At 45.5% G+C, this 18,978-nt stretch overlaps 1 protein-coding gene across 1 annotated transcript in view; it reads right to left on the bottom strand.

Moving 5' to 3' along the window:
- RBKS (ribokinase) overlaps positions 1-18,978 on the bottom strand; it is a 399,775-nt gene that overhangs the window by 297,629 nt on the left and 83,168 nt on the right. Inside the window, exon 2 of the mRNA XM_078647503.1 lies at positions 3,329-3,461. Coding sequence (XP_078503629.1) covers positions 3,329-3,461 — 133 coding nt within the window. The remainder of the gene's footprint in view (positions 1-3,328; positions 3,462-18,978) is intronic.

The following is an 18,978-nucleotide window of genomic DNA, read 5'->3' on the forward strand; positions in this document are numbered from 1 at the left end:
ATAGCTAGCTCTGGAGTCATGGGCATTGTTAGGGGACGGGGTCGCAGTCGCATGGCACTTAACTTGGGATTGTTGGGTGGAACGGGAGGAGTCCAGCCGGGTGACCCCCACGCAGGCTGCAGGATTTAGGGTATCCTCCACAAGGTTTTCCAGTGGAGTGTTGGGTGCAACTGTGGGGTCTCCTCCTCCGGTGGAAAGTCGCTCCCCCAGCCTCTCAGCGATGCGTTCTTTGGCACGCCCTCTGAGGTCGTACCACCTCTTTTTTAGTTCATCGATGGAGCGCTGGGTCACTCCGACTGAGTTAACCTTTGCGCGGATGCGCAGCCAGATGCGCCTCTTGTCCGCCTCAGGCACCCTCCGGGACTCCTTTCCAAAAAGGCGATCATGGTCCTTAGTGACTCCCTCAATGAGGTACTCCAGTTCCTGCTCTGAAAATGTAATTTTCCTTTTCCTTCCTGGTGCACTGCTCCCTGCTGCTTCCTGGGACATTTTAAGTTGGTCTTTGTGTCCTGGTGTGGTGCTGCAGGTGGTCTGTTGTGGAGCTCTGGCCAGTGCTGCTTCCACTTTCAGGCTCAGTGATCTGAATGAGGGCGGGAACTGCCTACTTCCTGGTTGTGATGTCATCAATGTGCTCGAAATGCGACTTCCCATTTTTGCGATCTCGCAATTAGCGAGATCGCAATTTGCGATTTCGGAAATTGCGAGTTCGCAGTTTATACATGGGAAACTATTGCGATTCGCTTTTTTCCATCGCTTTTCATGATGCATCCCATTCTGCGAATTCTAAATTGCGATTCTGTATTTTTCGCAATTTAGAATTCGCAGAATATGGGCTTGATGCATCTGGGGGTTTGATAGAAAACCAGACATTTGAGGTGAGCAGACCTAGAATGTCACTGGTGTTGAGGGTGCTCTATACAGGAGCAGCTTTCCACCTAAACTTGAGAACTACCCAGAGTTCTCCGTTTCTTTTTTACACTCACACATATATATAAAAACACACACATATACACACACACACACACACACACACCCATATAAACACACATACACACACACATATATACTATATATTGTCAGAAAAACAAAGGAAAATAAGTCCAACTTTCCATCAGTGTTGCTGAGAGCAGATCCCTTGGTAACTAATGGTGTTGGTACACCATTACTCACAGACGGAACGTTGGACTTCTTTTCCTTTGAAATGACTCATCTATGCGGTTTATGATTAGTAATTCTGAGAAGCAAATGAAATGTGTTTTATTAACTTTTTAAAGGTCGCACACTAACATACATACCCTTTTAAAGCTGCTACCAATCGTTTAGTATGTTGTCTATCTTTATTTGGTGTTAACCTTAAATTGAGCATCAAGATGGTGGATTGCAGATTGAGAAAGGCAGTTTCACTGTCGAAACGCTCTTCTGTGATCCTGTATCTGGGGGAAAACTTGACCCAATAAAGATGTCTGTTTCCTGAAAGCACGAGTGCCAGTTTTCATTCTCATACTGGAGATTGGATTATTCTTTTGACAACTATCTATAGATAGATAGATAGATAGATAGATAGATAGATAGATAGATAGATAGATAGATAGATAGATAGATAGATAGATAGATAGATAGATAGATAGATAGATAGATAGATAGATTTATTTAATATTTAGTTTTATTGAGACTGGCAAGATATTCACTAACCTGCAGTACCTCAAGTAGTCGTTAATAGAGGTACCTCTTGGGTCAGATACAAAATCCTTAAAAATCTTTTACAAAGCTACAGTACAAGTGTTTACAAGCTATGCCTCATGAGTCATAACGTCTCCACAAACTTGCAGTACCTCAAGTCATTACTAGAAGTCCCTCACGAGCCAAATGCCAAAGCCTGGACATTCTTTAATGAAGTTGCAGTATGTCAAGTGGTTACTAGATGTCCTTCTCGCATAAGATGCAAGTGTTCAAATGGCCTTTTTCAAATCTTAGGGGGGCATGTGGCTTGAACATGTAAATTTGCATACATACGTTTGCTATTTGAATGATTTGTCTGTGTTTTCCATAGGAATATTAAATATACCAAAGTGGCTTATGAAAATGAGTCATAATTGCAGATTTCTATCATTTGTATTTATTTATATATATTAAAAATGTTATAGCCTAATTATAGTCGAAGTCAGGGGGTTCGGAACCTTTAAACTAGCATGGAATTATCTATGTAACATCATCATTGGTGGTTAAATTATATACTGTCCAGCCCTCCGATACCCTTGGGTTATGTACGCACTATATAAAACGCTAAAAATAAGTAAAGATATAAAAAAAATTACATCCTGTCCTACATAGGTACAAGCAGTCATTGGTAAATACGATGGACCTCAAATGTTTAACATTAGGGAACTCGTTTTTGTAGATGAATGTACACGTGTGCAAGCAAAATGCAGTCACAAGAAAGAAAGAAAGAAAGAAACAAACAAACAAACAAACAAAGTAAGAAAGAAACAAAGAAAGAAAGAAAGAAAAGGCACCCTGTCATATATAAGTACTAGCAGTCAATGGTAAATATGATTTCCTTCAAATGCTTAACATTAAGGAACTCGTTTTTAGATTAATGTACACGTGCACAAGCAAAATGCAGTCACTCAAAATGAATGTTCCAAATGGCTAAATTAGTTGCAGGGGTGCTTAATATTTAAACTTTGTCAATTTTCAAAATTGGGTGAAGTAATAAAACAAACCTGAAGGAACAAATGTAACAAAATGTAGGATTTTTACCTGCTTTTTCACTGCTGTATCAAAATGTAAATAATTGGCTAAGTCTGTGAACATTTTTCGCATGTTTATTTGAGTGTTTGGTTTTCTACATAAATCAAGAGTGGTATACGTTTGAAGAAATAATTCTGAATTCTGAACGACTCTGGAATTAATTGTAGTACTCAAATATGTTATTTTATTATTATTGTTTCAAAGCTAAGGTAAATGGTTTAAAAAGCAGAACAACTGCTTACATGGAAGTACGTTTCGAGAAGCGACACGTTAAATGCAGTCAAAATTAATCATCATTATTAAATATGCAATGCTTTGTATAGCTAATAAACTACTCGCACAAAAGAATACATTAGAAATTATTTCTTTCTTTGTGACTCATTTCAAAGATGTAAAAACATTCTGTTCAGGAGAAGAGTTGACGTCACTAACATTGCTAACAATGTCCCCATGACGCGTGGATGCGCTTACCAATCCTGTTGACCCCAGGGCAGGCTGAGCTGTCAGAGTTCACACCAAAAACATTGGGATTGTGGGTAAAAATGGTTTAGTATTGCTAGTAAAGTTACACACTCACCTTACAAACCATGGCAGTCTTTGCTCCTAGTCTGGCTGCCTGGATACACTGGTTTGCTCCCTTCCCTCCAAATCCAATAAAAAACTTGTGGCCATGTATAGTTTCCCCTGCTTTGGGCAGACGCGTGGTGAGGCTGTTAGTAGACAAAATGAAACAAATACTTTGAGAATAAAGATATAGAACAGATTATTCACTGTTAATCTTCATTACATAAAGTCCAAGTCAGCCTCATCAGAGACCTATGGTTTACCTACACACCTACTGGGCTTGGCCTTCTGCCATGCACTCTCAGTTTGGTAACAACAGGAAGAGGAAAATGCCACTGCTGAATCAGTGTAGGGGTCAGAGCCTATGTTCAGTTTATAAAATGATGTCTAAAGCTACCTTGATTTTAGGCAAGTGATTGGTCTGCGTAAAGTTTCATCACATATAGTAAGAACCGAGACAAAGAAAATAAGATAGCATCTGTGCAGTTATGGTTAGGTATGACTTTCTCTTGAAATTATAATTTTTTGGTTTTGCCCAAAACTTTGATGCAGTTTGACAACTGTGCACAACACTTTCCAAAAACTATTTTTATCGAATTTGGGTTTGCCAAGGCACGTTTTGTGCAGATCCATTAAAGAGGCACAGAAAAGAGGAGCTGAGGAGTCAACTCCCACAAGCAGGTTTAGAAGGTGCTACAGAAAAAAGGTATTATGGAATGAGCCTCTGGGATATGTCACATAACATTCCCTGGAAAGCTCCTGTCCAGGTGTCCTACCGGGAATGTTTGTCAACAGGCAAAATATAAAAAATATGTCTAGGCGGAAATGTAAGACTCTACCCATACTTTAACTTTTTCCCCTGAATAGGACCCATTGTGTGCATCATACATAACTATATTACTAAATCTTTAATGTCTGAAAAAAGACATGCAGGGTCAAAATATAGGATTATGTGTATTCTTTTTAGAAAGGTTGGAGCATCCTTCTGGTTGCTTGCACGTTTTGCCATTTTGGTAAAAAGAGTGAGTGAGTGAGTCAGTGAGTGAGTGAGTGAGCGAGCGAGCGAGCATGCGTGCGTGTCTGTGTGTGTACCAAAAGATATAGGTCTTATCACCAAGACCTATATGTCTATAAAGAGGTTTTGCTCTGATGTGATTTACATCCTACTTCAAACCAATCAGTGCTTTAACTATGGGGTGTTTCAATCTTGATTTCATCGCCTACAAATATGAAACAACAGACTTCGGGCATGATTTAGAGGTTAGCATACAGGCTACTCGGTCACAAATGTGACAGATACCCCGCTCACCTTACTGCAAGTACATTATTTCCTATAGCACTTTTAATAAGGCGGACAGGATATCCATTGTGCTTGTGACTCGTCCGTCAAATCCTAAATCAGGCCCATAAGCATGGAAAAGCAAATATAAGAACTGACTAGCAAAGATTATCATGTAGCTTTGATTATTTGAGATCTCTCAGCTGCTTCTTTTATCAAACACCATAGGCTGTTCCTTATCCACTTGGACCAAAAGCGAGGGGTGGGTGGCAATGCATTAACATGGATCCACTAATTTCTGACTAAAGGTCATCAGTGGATCTGTATGGCCAATTTATGTCCGCCTTAAAACCTCTCATCTGTACTGTCCGGCAGAGCTCTTCCCTTTCACCGTTTGTATTGAATATCTATATGCTACCCCTCATTTGGATTCTTTCAGCCCATTGTCTGTGGCATGAAATACAGGGTGATGATGCACAGATCTTGTTGGATTTGGAGATATTGGCTCAATCGCCAAGTGCTTGAAAGCTGCAGAGATATTTACAACAGCTATCTGGCTTGACGCCAGGAAGATCGATATTCAGCTTCTAGATGGCAATGGGATAAACCCTTTCGACTTTGACTGGACTATTGATTTGGGGCTTTCAAAGTAACCAGGAAGCTCAGTAAAAAATCTGGAGGGTAATTTTCATAGTGACTTCGCATTCAAGCAACAGGCTTTGGAGGCAATAAAAGCTAAGCATTTTGATCGTTACTTAGGGAAATGTACAATAGGTGGTGCTTTCAAGACTATATCACTGCTTAGCGTTCTGTACTAATGTTCCTCATAGCCTATTTAATATGCAACCCACTGCCGAAAAGTGAGCCATGGTACCATTTAGCACTGTCGGAAACAGGATGATTTACCAGATATCAAGATGATCTTAGTTGGCTGCAAGTGGCTTCTGGGATGATAATGAATGAGATTTGTAAGAGGCTGTGGCAGGCTTGTGGACTACGCAAATACCCTACAGCAGCGGATGCAGAGGCACTGTTAACAAATTTACAAACTTACAGTGATGACCTGGATGGTCAGCATTAATGTTCATGCTCATAGACTTCCACAATCCCTTGTAGGTTTGATACACAGCGACCCCTTACTCTCATTCCTTATAGTACCGGCTTGGGTTTTTCTGTCCCTCCGTGCTATACCGTCTCCTGCCTTTTTCCTATCTATGTAATAACACATCCCTATCACAGGTGTTGATGTTCCTATGTGATGTTATAATGATACCTGATGGTATTTCAGGTGCTATATTAGGCTCTGGTGAGAACAGTGTGGATCCAAGATGAAAAGGGCTCACACCAGTACCCGTGCTAATACTGAATGAACTGATGTCGCCGCATGACCTCCTATGTTCTATTGGTCTTTATTTTTCTTTCTCTCATGTTTGAAGCATGGACCAAGACTCCTGCTGATATCTTTACAATGTACTGTGAATGCTAGTTCCGTGATGGGACCACCGTTATTGTACAATGTATGTTGACAGGGATGTGACGCATACATGCAATGTTGATAAATGCAAATAAAAATTGGTTCAAAAAAATAAAATGAATGAACAATGAGAGTTGTATGTCTGGTTTCCCTGCAGATGCATGCTCTGAATTATCCCACTGATCTATTCTAGCTGAGGATTTTGGTGAGAACACTGAACTCTAAACTGATTCTTAAGCCTTAAATCCCTAATTGGTGCCTTAAAGAAGCTTTCTATATACAGAGAATGATGACTCCATGTGGATAAAAAACCAAATTGTTGTAAATAAAATACACATAGGTCTCCACTTAATGAAAAGAAGCACATACATTGTGGATGTTATACAGTTGGTGCTATAAAACCACACTCATTGCTCGTGGTGTATACACAGTGATCAATAAAAGCAGTACAGTGTGTAAAAGCAGCATGGCAACAAAACCAAATGACTAAACAGTCAATGACACTGCATATACAGTAAATTTTAAGTCAGTGAGCAATTAAATCCGAATGGGTTTCAGTTGCCGAGCGTGTTGCCGGTGTTTCGACGCTAGCTGAGGGAAAGATCATCATCAGGACATATGGGAAGCAGCGAGCCATGTATGGATCCGGTCAATAAGCACAAATTTGAAAAGACTGAAACCGTGTTCAAAGGAATCGCATATAGGAAGGAGAATCAGTCTGAAGGGTTCAAAGTGACCAGCGTTCTAGGAAGCTCACCATACAGGCTCAGAAAAAAGGTAAAGTAAAGCCGCAAGAAGTAGGTTATGACCGCAGCATCTGCTATGGGAGCAGTGTGAGTTGGGAGCAGTGTGAGTTGGCGTCCCGACAGTGGAACAGACAGTTAATCATTAATATTAAAGAAAGGTGGTATTGTTAGATGTACTGAAATCTCCCATGTTACTATGATAGTGATACCATAGAATATTTAGTGATAATTCAATCTGTGTAAGTACAGCCGATTCAGTGCTACTGAGAGGTGCTGAGAGTATTACTAATCAATTTATTTTCCTACCGCTCACATGTGGCGTGCTCGCTACACATGCATTCTGGATCCATTGGGATCTGCACGGTATGCAATCATTTTTAACTTCTCTGTCAAGAAATACAGAGGTTTCTTCAAGATCTCCGGCTGTATGTTCCAACTGACCACAGAGGACAAGCAAAGTGTGGCTATTAACTCATCGATACGTGTGGCCATGACTGGTCCGCTTTCAATTGGATGGAACAGGAACAATGATTTGGAATTCAATGAGATCAAAATAACGATGAAACCAGATTTGCTATCAGCTAACAACCGTCAGGGTAGTGCCAACACTGTTGCTAAAACCTTATGTTCTTCTGTGGGTAAGAAAACATTTAAATCTTCTCGTAGTGCATTAATAACCCCTAGTAGTGTTTTTGAGATTGTGTGGTGTTGCGTGCAGTAGGTACTCCTTTCGTATAGGTTTTTCTGCATCCACTGACTCATTAATTGATTCATTTGATTTCAACTTTAATAGCCATGCTGACGACACGTGGATTCGCCTTAGAGTTGGGGACTTTTCTCACTCAATCTACCGAATTGGTATATTAAGGAATCAGTAAATTACCGATTCCTTAAAATACCGAGTCGGTAAATTACCGAATCTGTAATGTAGGAAGCACTCAAATGAGTGAATTGCATAGTTAAGGATTCGGTATTTACCACGAACTAAAAGTTGGTGGTAAATATCGAAAACCTTTGGAAAAGCAAATTTGTGCATTTCCAAAAGTGCGTGTGCCACATGTGCACACATGCATGATTCAGGGGTGCAACATGGGTGTCAATGTGACACCCTGCCACCTTTGAATGTGTTCCCCCTATTACCGAATCGGCATTTTCGGTAATTCCCATTCATTCCTATGGGCCTCCAGGCCTCCAGGCCCATAGGAATGAATGGGAATTACCGAATCGGTAAATACCGATTCGGTAAATATTGAATTGTACCGATTCGGTAATACTTACCGAATGTAATCCTACATAGCATTTACCAATTCTAAAAGGCCGAATTGGTAAAATTCTGTATTTTAGAATCTGTAAATTTGGATTACCTACATCTGGCCCCAAGTTCTTCTTAATATTATTATTAAATCTGGATGTGCGACAACACACAAAAGAGGTGCAATAGGCAAAACTGTGCAATCAGAGGTAATTGTAGTTCTGGAATTAAAAACGTTACAATTTTTGCTGCAGAAATTATAAGAAGTCTTGTTCTCCTGTCAGCAAGACCACGTCTAATGGATTCACATTTACTGCCAAAAGGATCTATTTGCACCAATCTGTATCATGCATTTTATGTACATCTGGAAGTGTGGTTTTCTCTGAAGCAGGTATTCAGTCAAAAGAAAATTGCTCATAGTAATCTAATTATCTTGTCATTTATTGGAGCAGCAGCAGCAGCAATTACCTCATTCTGATTTCCATTACAAAACCTTAACAAGAGTTTAGAATTTTTTTAGGTTTAAGTATGAACAGCCATTGGCTTGCTAATATTGTTACAGAGAGGATTCACAAAGATACAGGCCCTAACTGAAATAAATAGTTAATTACAATCAAAATCCTGAACATTGAAAAGGCATTGGATGGGGTCTTTTGATTGACATTAAAGTCATTAGAGGTGACGACTATATGGATGTGGTAAGGAATGTGGAGGGATACAGCAACTTTTAACCCCGCGGAGCACTTTACCTAGCAAAAGTGATGCGGGCCGACGTAGCTGGCAACAGGCGCAGTAATTTACATAGAATTGGGTTTGCAAATACAACGTTTGGGCAGGAGGTGTGGAAATGTGCTTTTAGGGTAGGGCTGCTTGCAAGACCACACCATGAGGATACACGTGGTGGAGGTGTCTATGTGAGTGTCCCTAAGTGAGACGGTGTAACAAACATGCTACAAGACTCAAGCTACTCATCACTGAGGAGGTCAAAGAAGCCCAAAACCGGTTGTGGGTTTTTGTGCTCCGGGTCTGGCAGGCAATTACAAGTCACTTGTGGAGGCAGGGATAGGGCCAATCAGATGACAACCTCTTTCACTGGCCAGCTGACCCCATCATGTGGGGCTCAGGTGGCTGTACTCGCTGCCCAATTTTCATATAGCCTCGAGGAGCTGGAGGGAGCTCTTCACCTTAGAGCTGGCTCTAGCTTCTGCCTACCCTTCTCTGGGGCTCACAACAATAATGAGTACTGACCATGCCCGGGTACAGAGAGGACAACTCCCAACACTGTGGCACCCCAAGGTACAATGTAATCCCTAGGATAACTTTCCCTCTGGGGCGCAAATGGTCAGGGACTGCTCTAAATCCCCCTTTTGTCAGAGGCTGCTTGTGAACACCAGGAAAGGAAATCTTAACAATCAGCAATGTGTTGAGGGGTGTCCACCTTGTGTCGCTGCAGCCTGGAGGACTGAAGGGCGGCCATGCAGAATAGCATCAGTACCAAGATGGTGTCTTCACTGCTGCTACTCTTCTACCAAGGCGTGGCTGCCCCTTTAAAAAAAATTCAATTACTGTCCTCAACAGCGGACGGATGCAGGGCGGTGCAGGAATTCAGCCTGGGCAGAAGCAGAGTCTTCTATATTTCCGCTGCTCAGCCAATTACTGACAGGGTGACCCCACACCAGCTACAACTGGACCAGCCTGGTCTGCTGACTTTGGACATGGAACCTGCAGAAACACCAGCATCACCCCAGATTAGCTAAAGATATGCTCCCTAATCCCCTTCGTTAGCTAGTGAGGCAAGCATGTCACCGACAGGCCAGCTGCTTGCAATTATAAGCTCATCTTTATGACAAATTTAGTACCCAGGTAGATGAAAGACAATAGTACCTTCCGCATGCTGCATGATTGGCGATCAGTTTAACTAAAGCTAATTCCAATTACATTAACGAACGAAGTACACAGCAATTATCCGGCTGCACTACCTTATTGAATCTAACCTCAGCATCAGGGCGGCTTCCACCACTGATGAGGACAGAGTCTGCGGTGGTGTCTGTCAATGGTTGATATGACAGAAATCACGGGTGTAGGAGGGAGAGGTTTATCCAATTTATTCAGCTCAGTCATTGGCTTTTAACTCTAGTTATCATTCTGTGGTGCTCAGCAGTAACAAGCAGTTGGCACTACAAGCTTTAGGAACTTAACCAAGAGTCAAACATCTCTTCATCCTTCTTTAGCATGCATATGTGACACTGGCCCGAACTTATTGAAATCTAAGGTTTCAGCTTGTGTACATGCTCACATTATAACCAGGATCTACTCCTTTTGGAGGCTGCTTTGCAATCTGGCAAAATCAAAACACTGTGTTCCTGTTGGCCAAACTATACTGATACTCAACCCTATTAGACCAGACGCCACCCCACCGGAGTATGTCTGTTATACTCAAAACAGAGAAAAGAGGAAAGGCGGAGGCCTGGCTATTATCTACCACAAATCAATTAGAGGGTCCTTTCAACCTGGACCTACGGGTCTAGACGGGGCTCTTCTGTTTAATTTCACCCTATCTGATCATCAAACCTTTAGAGACGGCCTAGTCTACAGGCCCCCAGGGACCAAAGCCCCATTTGTTACAGCATTGAGTAACCTACTTGACGTAGCAGTATGTGCCCAATCATTTACTCTACTAGGGGATTTTAATTTTCACCTCGAATGTGGCTCGGATCCAGATACACGTGATCTGACTGACCTACTGCAGGGAGTGGATTTGAAGCAATGGGTCGGTGGCCCGACTCATAAGGCAGGACATACCTTAGATGGTATTTTCTCCAACCATCCCAACCTAGAAGTATTGACGGTGCCGCCGGTCTCCTGGTCTGACCATTCAGTAGTCTACTTTAAAATCACTTTAGCTCCCCCCATGAGACCTTGTAAAGCTAAAAACGTACCAAGACAGGTTAGGAAATGGAATAACATAAACGGTGAAACTCTGGAGGGCGTATTGAAAACATCTCTGGTGCCCTTTTCAGGGAATGTGGAGGAAGCCGCCACAGCTTACACTAATTGGCTCGAGTCAGCATGTCTGCAACTGCCCCCCTCCCCCAAAATTTTCCATTCCACGCGCTCAAACCCCTCCGCCCCCTGGTTCTCAGATCAGATTAGGGACCATAAAATCCTCTGTAAAAAACTGGAAAGAGCCTGGCGGTTAAATTACAGAGAGGCGGACAAAAGACTACTCAACATAGAGCAGAGAGTCTATAAAGAGATGATACGACTGGCAAAACTTGCTTTTTTCACGAAACGGATTAAAGTAGCCAGCAATGCTCCGAAGGAACTATTTCGGACAGTGTCATCCCTGGTAGTCCCCAAGACCATAGAGATACCCCCCAGTCCCCAACTCTGTGAGAATCTCCCCAGCTTTTTCTTGGAAAAAGTGGAAAAGATTTTCTCTACTCTAGACAATCAAATCAGGGCTCCTACACCAACTACTGACCCAGAGATGGACATCAACTCGGAAAAACTCCTTCAATTCGCTCAAATTTGTGAGGAGGAGGTTGCGAGACGACTACAGAGGATAAAGTGGGGCTCCCCTCATGACCCCTGCCCCAATCGCTAAATTAACTCCGGCCACCATTGCAGCGGGTCTCACCCCCTTGTTCAATCTCATGCTGGATAGTGGGGAATTCCCCTCAAGATGGAAGCAAGCATCCATCTTACCCCTCCTAAAAAACAACAACCTGGACATAACCGAGATGAACAACTATCAGCCTATTGCCAGACTACCCCTCCCAGCCAAAATCATGGAGGGCATTCTAAATACTCAGCTGAGCACCTTCCTGAGGATAGGAGAACATCTAGATCCATCCCGGCATGGATTTCGGCCAGAGCACAGTACGGAATCGGCTCTGATAAAGTCTGTGGAAGACATAAGAAGAATGATGGACGCAGGAGGCAGATCTGCTCTGATCCTGCTGGATCTCTCCGCGTCCTTCGACACGGTCCATCACAAGTTGCTGATGGACCGGTTGGGGGCTTGCGGAATTCAAGGAAAGGCATTGAAGATCTTGCAGGCCTTCCTTTCCAGCAGGACTCAGACGGTGGCCCTGGGGGACTTTGAATCACGTCCATTTGTGCTTTCCTGCGGAGTTCCCCAGGGGTCTTCCCTGAGTCCGACTTTCAACGTGTATGTCTCCACCCTAGCGCCTGTGATTCGATCCTTTGGCTTTAATCTTACAGCATATGCAGACGACACGCAGATTGTGGTGTCGCTGCTTCCGGGTGAAACAGACAGTACGGCAGACAGGTTTAGAGGCTGCATGCAAGAGGTCGGTAACTGGATGGCACAAAATTGTCTGAAGCTCAACTCAGCAAAGACGGAAGTGCTGCTTTTCGGTTCCAAGGACAACTTCTGGTCCCCAAGGTGGTGGCCAGAAGAAATGGGAACCCTTCCCTCCCCAGTGGCGAAGGTTAAAAATCTGGGCATACTTATGGACGAATCACTGTCCTTTAAACCACAGATCAATGCAGTATCCTCAACAACGCATTACATGCTTAAAACTATTCGGAAAGTTCTACCATTTTTGGCGGTAGAACACAGGAAAACAGTGGTAACAGGACTGGTGCGCTCACACCTAGATTATTGTAATGGCCTCATGCTGAATGCCCAACAGGGTTTGCTAAACAATCTCCAGATTCTGCAGATTGCAGCCGCTCGCCTGATTACGGGTACCCCTAAGTTTGCTAAGGCTGCACAGGAGCTGGTGAAGCTACATTGGTTGCCAGTTCGCAAAAGAATAATCTTTAAAGCACTCTGTGTGGTCTTCAAGGCATTGCATGACCTTGGCCCCCTATGTATGAAGTTGCTTTTCCATTGGTACAAGCCTGCAAGATCCCTAAGGTCTGGTGAGCAGGCGCTGGTAACAGTCCCAAGAGTTAAGAAAGCGCGCTGGGGGGGCAGGAGCTTTTCCCTGGGTGCAGCAGTAGCTTGGAATAGACTGCTGCACCCAGATAGGACAATACCAGTTTGGTGTGCTGAAGTCTAAACCACGGTAACTTCAGAAATAATTGTGTGAAGGAAGATTCTGTGAAGGAAGTATGTTTCCTGAAACGAGCTATCAAGTGCAGAGAATTTTTTTTTCTCTTTAGTCAGCCCTGCATCGCTAACAATCACCACCAACAGACAGACTAGACTGTTGCTTTGTTTGATGACGTCTGCTGGGGTTTTCGGCTATCTTATGCCATCATTCACTGAATGGCCCATTTAAGGAGTGCCCCATGCACCACCAGCTCCAGCCAGCAGCACCAGACAACTAGAAGCAGATGATAGTGATTCATAATCAGAAGCCTGGCATCGAGATGGATCCTCAGCATAACATACGAAACACCTCTTGAATAACTCCTCCAGCCACAACTGGATTCACTGTGGAGTAGTGTGGCTCACTGGTTAGAGGCGGCAGGCCTGAGAGCAGAAGTCAGCCTGGGACCAGGGTTCAATTCCCGACGCGGCAGGGTCGTGGACCAGGGTCAGCGGACTCGATAATTCTCGCCTCGGTGCCTACTCTAACCAGGGGTCCCACTCGGCAACTCTGGGCATTAGCTTGCCTAATCTCCACAACGGCCCCACCAATTCCGGGGATGCCTGGCTCCACCTTGGGGACTCCCAGCAAGGGACCATCCCACAGGGAAAGCCAGGACGGGTTCCCCAGAGTTATACAGCGCCGGGACGCCCCGTTGCTGGGGCAGCTGTGCGCTTTACAAGTATACTACATTTACATTTACATTTACTGTCTTGGTGTAGTTCACAATCCCTCCACTCTAATCTTCACAGAGGTGTAGAAGTTTAACTCTGCAAGTCTCCAAAAAACCATCCCACCCAGAAAGTGACTTCAGTACAGCAGTTTATGCCCTTTAATTCTTGTATCTCGATGGTGGCAACATCCTGCTCCAAAGCCTCTGAGACAACACAAATGCTCCCCGCTTTAGGGCATCCTCCAGGCCACAGCACACCTCATCAAAGGTTAAAAGAAATAGGACCACATTACCCCAACCCTGATGGAGCTCCACAGATTCCCTTTACCAGTGTGCACCATCTTCAAACTAAGCAGCACCATTTACAAAGCCATTACAACCTATTTGGCTGGCACGCTCACCATCTCCAGTGGCTCTCAGCACACCCACAGCCAGGACACCATCAGACTGGAGATGAAGAAGCAAAGTAAAAACAAGGCAGCAGCCTTCACCATGTACGCCCCAAGGATCAGGAACAACACCCTTGTATCTATCAGGACTGCCCCATGCCTGTTTCAATTTACATTGTTGAAACAACGAGCACTGAGACTAGACAGCCTTAGGAATCTCCAGCCTGACACAATAGATTGAGGAAGCAAATAAGAATAAATAAAAAATAAAGCCCATTTGTATTTCTTAATCTCACCGATCTCTGGCAGTGACTGCGCCTAGTGAAGCGTAGGGGTGAGGTGCCTTCCTGTGGGAGGGTCTGCTGGTCCCAGTGTACCCTCTAGATGCCCCGGTTGCTGTGGCCTGCTCCGGTCCCTGATTCTGATTAGGGACAGTGTCATAGGGTGAAACACACATGAGCACTGACCGATCCCTGTCTGTATCTGTGGCTGAACATAGAGGGACCAGGTGCCTTCCTCTGGGAGCCACTGAAAGTCACAGGATACAACTTGGGGCATGCACATGCCTGTGAGAGCCTGGAGCAGGCTGGCGTGGCCACCTTTCTTGGCCCACTTATTTGGTTTATAACTCCTTTTGAACAATTAGCTAGAAGAGTAAATCCACCTCTTCGACGCTTACAGGATCAACTACAGATCCACGCTGCAATACTTGACAGATGCAACGCTTACCAAATGCACCTGCCGTGCTTTGAACACTTCAGCTGTTTGCACAGACCACAAAGAAGACAGGGGAAATGGGCTGAAACAGGTAGAAAGGGGAAATATTTTTAGAACTCAAACTAGTGGATGGAAGCTGTGAAGAAGTTCTGACATGCCAAAATGAATCAGCAGACGTGAGCAAAATGGGGAGCAGGGGAGGGAAAGAGAAGGGAGGGAGCAGTGACAGATAGAGGGGACGGAGAAGAGAGGTGAGTTTATAGTTGTGTAACACATGTTTTATTAATGGAATACATCATGGTAATGTACTGTTTTAAATATTGAAATAGCTAAAGCTCACAACGGTATTCAAAACAAGATGGTCTGGTCAGCGGGCTCTGATTTTTCTTAAAGGTTGGTGGGTATTGCTTTGGTGCATGCGCCCTAGTAAAGGACACTGTACCCCTCTCAGAGGTGTTAATACCCCGCCCCGCCCCCAGATGAACAAAACCCATCCACTAACTACAGTCGCACCAGAGGGATTCCTCTTTGTAAACATAGACTCTTTGGCCCACACGCATGGAAGCAAAAACAGGTCGCAAACGGGCAGATTCTCAGAATGAATGATTGCGATTACTTTAATTGTGATTGCATTGATTCCTTAAATGCAATGCATGATGAATTCGAAAATATCAATTTCGCAAATAGGGGTCCCAAATTATCATCAATTTGAACTTCATGGTAATTTGCAAAAACTTTGAAAAATGCCCTAAAGGGCATTTTTCAAAGTTGTAGGTTACACACACATGCACTTTGGGCATGTGTGTGCGCAACATGTGTGCACAGATCAATTTCAGGGGTGCAACAGGGTGTGCTTTTGACATCCTTGCACCCTTGAAATTGCATGCGCAATTTTCGAGTCCCAATAGGGGACTCGCAAGTTGCGCATGCAATTTCCCATTCATTCCTATGGGCCTGTAGGCCTATAGGAATGAATGGGAAGGCATTCCTTAATTGTGACTCGCAATGTGTGAGACGCAACTAAGGAATGTTTGGGAATTGCTAATTTCATAGCGATTCCTACATGCATAGGTGTGGTAATTAATCAGGCCGAGGTCCAAGATATATTAAAGGAGTAATTTATTTCTTAAGCGAAATCCGAACAAACCGACCAGCTAAGTCGAGTGACTGCCAGCTTCTAACGGCTGGGTGAGAGAACCCTGGGCTCGAAGAACAATAGAGAATTACTGCCACGAGCCCAGGCAGCCCTACGGGCCAGCACGAGACAAGGGAGCAGAAAAGTTAATACAACATATCTCCTTTCCTTCAACATTTTTTTAAAATTTTTTTTTTTTTAAACAGATTTTTATTGAGTTTATGCAACAACATACAGTCATGTATCACTGGCATTTCCAGCATCACGATATGTTTCAATAGCATATCCAAAACACCCCACATAACAATGCCCTAACCATCTCTCTCCCCCCACCCCCACTACCCCCACCCCCCCTCGTCAGTGTGCCTTGGTCGTCAGTCCTACAGCTCATTATAAACCGTCACGGAACAGCGTGTGACTACTCCTTGTTCTCTAACTGCGGCACTCCAGCCTATAGGGAGTCCAAAGGTTACGCAGGACAGTGCATGCTACCCATATCATCTCCCACAGCCCTCGGCACAAGCGGTCAAATCCACGCCTGTTATTAGTACGTAGGCCTAGCATACCACTTCCCCGGTAGGCGTCCCTGCCCTCCCCGCCCCTGTCGCCTCTGCTTGGCTCGCCTGCGCTCCCACCTCACTACCCTCAGCGACTTCTGACATTGATTGCAATTCCACCACTAGCGCACTCCACGCCCTGGCTGTTTCTAGTGCTTTATCATTAGCGGTGCGTCTGGCTAATTGTAATCGAAGAGTCCCTTCACTAGTCGCCTATTGCTGGAAACACCCCCGCCACCTCAGGAAGCTAGGGCCCCCCCTAGATTTCCAATGTAGTGTGAGCTCCCTCTTGGCCAGGATTAATCCCAAATCGAAAAATTTACTGGTAACCTTTGGGTTCGGGGTGTGTGGGAACCAGAGCAAGAGGCAAGCCCCCATGTCAGTTTCAACTTGGCGTCCTGTGACCTCATTCAAGCAAATCATAACATCAGCCCAATACGAGCCAAGTCCCGCGCATGACCAGAACATGTGCCCAAAGTCCGCACCCTCCGAATCGCAACGGGGACATGTCGATTGTGCCCCTCCGAAAACCCGATGGAGTTTGGCCGGCGTCCAATATGCCCTATGTAGAGTGAAGTACTGGACCAGTTGAAACCGAGCATTTCGTGTGCCCTTCCAGGCCCGACGCACAAGCTGGGGCCAGGTCGTCTCCGGTATCTGCCGGCCAAGATCCGTTTCGCAGCGCCCCCGTAACCTATCAAGAGGGGGAGGGCCATCTAGGCCACTCTCCTGTACAGACAAGTGATAGCTTTGAAGGTGCCAGCGGCCATCACGATGTACTGGCAGCCCAACAACGTGGGGGGTTCCGCCAGACCCATCCTCCAGCGTTTTTGAATCCCCGAAATTAAAGCTGTGTGGAGCAAGAAGTCACCCCTCGGCAGATCGAATGCCTCTTGCAGATCGTGAAACGACAGCAAGACACCGTCTCTATATAGTTCTCCTATCATGTGGACCCCTCGTCCTCCCAAGTGGCCAGCCCCGACCAGTCCCCGCCGTGCGGGAGGGCAGTGCACATGCCCAAGGGGATCTCTGGCGCATATGGAGTATGGAAGCCCGCCCGCCTCTGACTACGAAGCCAGCACTGGCGAAGGGTGCGCTCCTCCAAAATCAGCCGGGCCAACCAAAGTCCCTGCTGGAGCATGATGAAAGACAGGACATGTCGCTGTATGATCCTGCCCTGTGGGCCGTTGGGGCCCCTAAACTCGCGCGCCACAGCCTGCGTGAGCCATTGCAGCAGCGCTGCCAGGTAATACCATTCAAAGTCCGGCACTGCTAGGCCTCCCTCTTCCCGCGATCTAAGCAGGGTGTTTAAAGCTACACGCCTCCTGCCGGAGCCCCATATAAACCCTATCACCATCGACCGCAATGTCCGAAAGAAAGAGAGCGGAATCCACACCGGCAGTGTGCGGAAAAAATAAAGCAAGCGTGGGAGGACCACCATCTTCAGCAATGCTATTCGTCCGGCCACAGACAACGGAAGAGTGCGCCAAAACCCCATACTGCCTCTGATGCCTCGCAGCGCTCTGCCCACATTTCCCTCATACAGGAACGAGTGGCTATGGTAAATGTTAACCCCGAGGTACGGCAGACACTCCGACTCCCAACGTAGTTCCCCAAGCTCCGCAGGCTGGGCACAGTGGGGGGTCAGGGGGAACAAGCAGGTCTTGGACCAGTTAACTCGTAGCCCCGACAGCTCGCCAAACTCTCGGAGCAAGGCCCGCGCACTCCGCACTGAAGTCTCCACATCAGCCAGATACAACAGTAGGTCGTCGGCATATAGGGAAATATAATGCTGAACACCGCGCAGTTGCACCCCCTCGTAGTGCCGCCCCTGTCGAGCCTGTGCTGCCAGAGGTTCAATCGCTAAAGCAAAAAGGAGCGGGGACAGGGAGCAACCCTGCCTGGTGCCTCTTTCCACCGAGTACGCCGCAGATATCGAACGGCCCGTACGAACCCTAGCAGTAGCAGACGCATATAACAGCTGCGTCCAACGGACGAAGCCGTCCCCCAACCCAAACCGACGGAGCACGCAGAACAGATACGACCACTCCACGCTATCGAACGCCTTTTCGATATCCACCGAGAGCACAGCCGCGTCCAGGGGGCCCTCCCCCTCAACTTCCATGACTCGTATCAAGCGCCGTATACATGTCGAGGTGCACCGCGTGGGGATGAAGCCCGACTGGTCCGGGTGCACCAGAGAGCACATGTGGGCAGATAACCGCGTGGCCAAAATCCTGCTCAGCACCTTATAGTCCACAGTGAGCATCGAGAGCGGGCGGTATGCCGTTCTTGCCGTGGGGAGGCCGCCCTTCTTCAATAACGGCACTGTAATCGCCTCCCTCGTCGACGCTGGCAACCTGCCCAACTCCCAC

The sequence above is a fragment of the Lissotriton helveticus genome, chromosome 6 (genome assembly GCF_964261635.1).
Source record: "Lissotriton helveticus chromosome 6, aLisHel1.1, whole genome shotgun sequence".
Classification (NCBI taxonomy): domain Eukaryota; kingdom Metazoa; phylum Chordata; class Amphibia; order Caudata; family Salamandridae; genus Lissotriton; species Lissotriton helveticus.